Source organism: Marmota marmota, unplaced genomic scaffold (genome assembly GCF_001458135.2).
Source record: "Marmota marmota marmota unplaced genomic scaffold, marMar, whole genome shotgun sequence".
Taxonomy (NCBI): domain Eukaryota; kingdom Metazoa; phylum Chordata; class Mammalia; order Rodentia; family Sciuridae; genus Marmota; species Marmota marmota.
Genome location: NW_025999960.1, coordinates 2,309,873 through 2,316,318, shown reverse-complemented (window position 1 = coordinate 2,316,318; position 6,446 = coordinate 2,309,873). Strand labels below are relative to the sequence as shown.

General features: G+C 41.1%; 1 protein-coding gene across 1 annotated transcript in view; it reads left to right on the top strand.

Annotated features, from left to right (window-relative positions):
• Tmtc1 (transmembrane O-mannosyltransferase targeting cadherins 1) overlaps positions 1–6,446 on the top strand; it is a 269,839-nt gene that overhangs the window by 303 nt on the left and 263,090 nt on the right. Inside the window, exon 2 of the mRNA XM_048802437.1 lies at positions 7–259. Coding sequence (XP_048658394.1) covers positions 7–259 — 253 coding nt within the window. The remainder of the gene's footprint in view (positions 1–6; positions 260–6,446) is intronic.

Here is a 6,446-nt window from a genome sequence, read left to right as displayed (position 1 = left end):
GGCGCGCGCCGCCGGCGCGGGCTGCGGCTGCGCCGGCCGGGCCGCGGCGCTGCTGGCGGGGGGCCAGCTGCCTGTGCTACGGCCGCTCCCTGCAGGGCGAGTTTGTGCACGACGACGTGTGGGCGATCGTGAACAACCCCGACGTGCGGCCGGGCGCCCCGCTCCGCTGGGGCATCTTCACCAACGACTTCTGGGGCAAGGGCATGGCCGAGAACACCAGCCACAAGTCCTACCGGCCGCTCTGCGTCCTCACCTTCAAGTGAGTCCCTCTCCTCGCGCTCGCTGCCGCCGCCTTCCCCGATTCTCACTGCTTCTCCGGGCCAGGACAAGTTCCAGGACTGGCTAGGCGGGCGTTCTTTTTTGCCGCCCTTTCCCTCCACGCCTCCGTTTTCTCCAGCCTGTCCACACTACTCTGCGCTCGGGTCCTGCTCTCGCTTCTCTGCGCTCCTGGGGCGGTTCGGGAGGCTAGAGCTGGGGAGTTGGGATCGAGTTTCTCAAGTGTCTGCGCTCTCGGCGGGCTTCTCTGGGCCGGGCTAGGGGCCAACTGATGAGGCCCCTTTGCACCCCAGTCCTTGCCCGGTGGCTGCCAAATGGGACCAGCGCGGGTCCACTGGGTTCTGGAGGGGTGGCGGTGCTGGCGATGCTTCCAAGTTGGGAATTTCTCAGAAGCTGTTGGGTAGCTTTGCCGATGAGGAGTGTGTCAGCCCCTCTGGGAACGCATGAAGATGGGAGGAGGAGGGAGCCTTGAGCTGCTAGGACTGCGTAGGTTTGGGAAAAAGCAGGGGAGAGAGAAGATTCTCCTCATTCCACTCACCTCGACCTTCTCCCTCTTATCTGCTCCCAGAGCTTCTCTAGTCTGCCAAGCAGCTCTGGAAATGGACTTGAGGAGGTGCAAAGCAAAGGAATACAGACGCGTGGAATCCTCCAGGGATCTTGGGGTCCCCCCTGAAATAGTTTTTCTTTTACAACCCGGAGTCATGATTCAGCATTTCTAGTGTGAATAAGTGTAAAGGGAAACGAGAGTATACCAGGATTTTATAGGGTAGGGTATTTTCTTGAATTTAAAAAGAGGGCTAATACAGAAAGGAGAAAAGGGCTGATTTGAAAGAAGTGCTATCTTCTACATCACTAGCTGATGACTCCACCCCTTATAATTTGGCTCAGCCCTTAAGCTTGTTTCAATGCGCCGGACAGAAACTGTTGAAATAATATTGTTTCGGTATTATCAGCATTTTAAGTGTTTTCCAACGGGTGTAATAGGAACTGGGGTTTATGGTAATGATCATTTGAGACTGGGTTGGCAGTTTGAAAGCCTGTTCTGGCCTGCTGGACTAGGTCTCCTTTGACAGGTGGCTCTGATGACTTAGAAAAGGAAACCATGGCAATTGGCAACAATTCATGGGCTTCTGACTTAATCCTTCCACTGAAAGTTTAATGTTTTAAAGAGGGTGAGAAAATACACATTTGACTCTCAAGAGAATAATTTGTAAACATTGACCTCTTGAAAAGTTGTGGTGGTTTTCAATGGAAAGATAACTTTAGCCACTCAGTGAGTTCCTCCCTCTTCTGGTTTTCCAAATATTTCTTAAAATTTATTTAGATAGCCCAAATATAAATGTTTCATGTTTAGATGGACCTGAATTTTATTATTGGGCATTGTTGATTGATTTTAAGTATGAGGTATGCTAGACTTATAAAAACCACTGCCCTGGTCCCTGGGTTGAGCATTTTCCATTAAAAAAAAAAAAAAAGGAAGGTTTAAATTCCTTTATCCAAAGGGAAATTGCATGGAAATGGAGGGAGACCCTCATTGTTATACAAAATTACGTATAAGAGGTTGTGAGGGGAATGGGAAAAAAAAACAAGGAGAGAAATGAATTATAGTAGATGGGGTACAGAGAGAAGATGGGAGGGGAGGGGAGGGGGGATAGTAGAGGATAGGAAAGGTAGCAGAATACAACAGTTACTAATATGGCATTATGTAAAAATGTGAATGTGTAACCAATGTGATTCTGCAATCTGTATTTGGGGTAAAAAATGGGAGTTCATAACCCACTTGAATCTAATGTATGAAATATGATATGTCAAGAGCTTTGTAATGTTTTGAACAACCAATAAAAAAAAGAGAAAAAAAAAATAAATTCCTTTATCCACTTGCTGGAGGTGGGGGAGAATGTTTTCAGGTCTTCCTAAAAATTTTAAATTCACAGTGGAGAAGGCAGGGACAGAGGAGAGAGGGATGGAGGAAGGGACTAATTAAGGGGGCAAAGCCATTGATAAAGAGAAGTAATGGGGTTGGCAGAGTAGGGGCAAAGAAGGGAAAGAGGTGAAGAAACTTTTCCTTTCTAGTAATCTTTGATTGGAAAAAGCAGCTTGGTATATAAGATTCATTGCTCTTTGTTTAATGTTACTTGCTATAAAATATATATTTTTTTATTTTTACAAAGACTGAGTTGCATATATAGAGAGCAACATGGTGCTAGTTGGAAATGGATAGGTGCCTATTCAGAAAGAAAAAATTAACTAACTAATCTTTCTTTATTCACTTGCATTGATTTAAATAAGATAAGACAGCTTTCTTCACACAGTCAGGGGGACGGGGAAATGGCATCTCCTAATGCAAAAGCTTAAAGCTGGAGAGCATCAGTGACTTTAGTCTCACACAACTCTTAATGCTGCAAGGATGGGCAGAAAGTCACATTTATTAGCTATTCAATATGAACCAAGTATTGACCTTGACTCTTTACATGGATCAGGAGTTCAAAGAGAGCCTTAGCAACAGCTAGGCGCTGAGCAACTCAGTGAGATTCTGTCTCTAAAAAATACAAAATAGGTCTGGGACTTTGGCTCAGTGGTTGAGTGCCCCTGAGTTAAATCCCCAGTACCCTAAACAACAACAACAACAACAACAAAACGATGTCTTTATGATATTTATTTTAGGTAAATGATGAAAACACAATTCAGGAGGGTCTTTAAATATGTGCAAACCATTTTAACCATATCTTAAAATATGCTTGTTTGAGCATATATCTTTGAGACTTCATACTCATTAAGAAAACATTTTTATTTTGAGAAAATTGTACATTCCTGTGCAGTTGTAAGTAGTAATATAGATCCCATATACTTCTTATCCATTTTCTCTCAATGGTAACATCTTACATAACTGAAGTGTAATAGCACAACCAGGAAATTGACATTGATACCATCTACTTTTATTCAGCTTTCACCAGTTTCACATGTACTCTTAAAATTTTGTTAAGTACTATGCAGTTTTTTCAGATTTGTACATTTCTAAGAGTACCATCACAGCCAAGATACAGAACAATTCCATCACAAGGATCCATACCATAGCGATGAACCCCTAATCTATAACAACCACCAAATCCATAACTCCCCCTACTTTAATCCATAATAACCAATAGTTTTCCACCTCTGTAATTTTACCATTTCAATATTGTTTATATCATATAGTATATAATTTTTAGAGATTGGCTTTCTTTGATTCAACCTGTCTCTGGAGCTTTATTCAGATTGTTGCATGTGTGTGTAGTTTTTTCCTTTTTAACCATTCAGTAGTATTCCATTGCATAGATATACCACAGTTTATTTAACCATTCATTTGTTGAAAACATCTAAGTTGTTTTTGGATATTTAAAATGAAGTTGCTCTAAACATTTATAGGTTTTGGTATAAACATAAATTTTTATTTCTCTGGAGGAAATGTATAGGAGTACAACATCATCGTATGGAGGTTGCATGTTTGATTCCTTATGAAACTGCCAAACTGTTTTCCAGACATTTCTACCAGCAGTGTATGACTAAGTCAGTTGCTTGCTTCCTTGACAGCACTTGGTATTGTTGCTCCTTTTCTTATTGTAGTGATAGTAGTATATCACTACATTTAGTTTTTATTTTCTTAGTGGCCAATACTATTACATATATTTTCTTGTGCTTGTTTGCCCTTTGAATTTCCTCTTTGGCAAAAACGTGCCCTTGTGTCTTAAGTCCATTTTCTAAATGAATTTTTTTTTTGTGCTGGGTTTTAAAATTTTTTATACATTCTAAGTACGTGTCCTTTGTCAAGTATGCTGTTGGCAAATGTTCTTTCCTCACTATGTAGCTTATATTTTTGTCTTCACAGTTGTTCCTAGTGTAGAATTTAAATGCATCTTTTTATTCAAAGTAAATTTGTTAATTTCAATTCATCAGATATATGTCACACATACTGAGAGCTAGAAATTCACATAAGAATAAATATAATCCTTAGATGTGTAATGCTTTTACTAATAAAAGTGTTTATGTACTAATTAATAATTAAGGTACTTATGTAGTAAAGGTACTAATCACGATTTTTCTCATAAGAAATGAGCTAATGTTGAAACGAGGAAATGACTTATCAGAGCATCTACTGTTACCAGTTGTGGAGGTACAGGGCAGTGAAACATCAAGGCATTTTACCAAGACCTGGTGGTTTTGTATTACATCAGTTTAGCAAAGTTAGTACTGTTTCCCAGAATTCCCTTCCCAGGATGGTTCTGCATTAGGGCTGCCCACAGGAGACAATTCTGCAGGACTTAGAAGGTGGAAGTGAAGTAGTCATGATCACACTGAGAGGGTTCATGTACATGAGGTTTTGGTGCTGTGGGGCCTCCTGTAGATTGTGGAAGAAGTGCTGGCTGCTCTGCTGGTGGTGTTCAGTTGCAGCCATGCCCACAGCACCTCCTGCACTCTCCAGAGCTCCTCCTTCAGCTACTTGCAGTCAGATGTGTGTGTGTGTGTGTGTGTGTGTGTGCAGTGTTTCACTTTCAAGAAGAGAACCACCAGCCTTTCTGCAAGCCATTCACATCATTGAGGTTGAGTCCTAATGGTCATAGGTGTGTACCCCAGTTTATCCTGTGGGTTCCAGCTCAGCCTTGTTTTCCCTACTCCTGGTGTACCCATCCCTGCTTGCAGAGAGACCACCTTGCTGGCTTGCAGCCTCCATTTTAGATACAGAAGCATCAGACTTCCTGGGGTTATTTAACCAGCTCCCACTGTTGTGAAAGGTCAAATCTCTATAGTAAATCCCTTCTTCAGGATCACTCCTGGTGGCTTTGTTTTTCTTGTAAGACTCTCACAGACACAAATAGTCATTTCTTTGTATTCCTTCAGGTGAATTTAGAATTCTGATGAATTTGTATTTCTAATCAAATCTTACATTCCATCTTTTCCTAAGAGCATGTCCAAGGGCATGCAGGAATATTTTTAGACCATGGTAGAGCAGAATCCAAACATCTGTGAAACTTAATCTGCAGCAGTAACCATTTTTAAATTTTGTTTCTTTATCCCTTACTGGTCATGTCCTGTTTGGAGCTTTGAAATCAGGAGGAATGTATTAAGCTACTCTGTGGACACTGAAATGACACAGAACCAAATCTCACCATGTCCATAACTCTCCCCTGAAAAATGGCCTTGGTTATAGAGTTGGAGAATATCATGCTAAGCAAAGTAAGCCAATCTCAAAAAAAACAAAGGCCGAATGTTCTCTCTGACAAGTGGACGCTGATCCATAAGGAAGAGAAAGGGGAGAATGGGAAAAATGGAGGAACTTTGATTTGGCAAAGGGGAGGGAAGGGGCATGGGGGCAGGAAAGATGGTGGAATGAGATGGACATCATTACCCCAGGTACATGTATGACTGCACATATGGTATGACGCTACATCGTGTACAACCAGAGAAATGAAAAGTTGTGCTGCCTTTGTGTATGATGAATCAGAATGCATTCTGCTATCATATATACCTAATTAAAATAAACAAATAAATAAATTAAAAAGTGGCTTTGGTTGATTTAAAAGGTGCTTAGCTCTTTAATTTTACCCCCTTTCCTTTTCCTTTTGAGAAGAAGCTCCTGTGGAATTATTAACTGTATCATTCTGCCCAGAGAGTGGAGGTTGGCTTCAACCAGAAAGAACTAATGATTTCCCATAGTTAAGATGGGGAACCCAAGGCAAATCAAAGGACCTTAAACTCATGATTCTCTTTCCATGTTTAGGCTATTAGATCATAGTTTGCTATAAAGTTTTATTTTATTGAAGGCTTCTGATGGTAATATAAACCATAAGAGTGAAGTGGGTGGTTTAAAATGTCAGAGCTAAAAAATAGAATATCTTAATATGTGCAGCTGTAAGAATTTGCAGCATTTTAATGTTTGATCTTGAGTTTTTTCTCAGTAGTTTGCATCTTTTAGTCACAAGCGTTATGCCAACCATGAAAATAAGCACTAGTTTCTATGCCCAAAACCTTGAAGAAATGGTGAAATGTTTCTTTTGGTTCTGTTCCTTTTGATTGACCTCTGTGGAATTTCATTTTGAGGCAGTCTGTCACTCCAAGGCTGATAAGGTGGTTTTTTAAGTCTATCATAGGAGACACGTGAAGGTGGTCTAGGATGTTTGCCTAGGCAGTCTGGG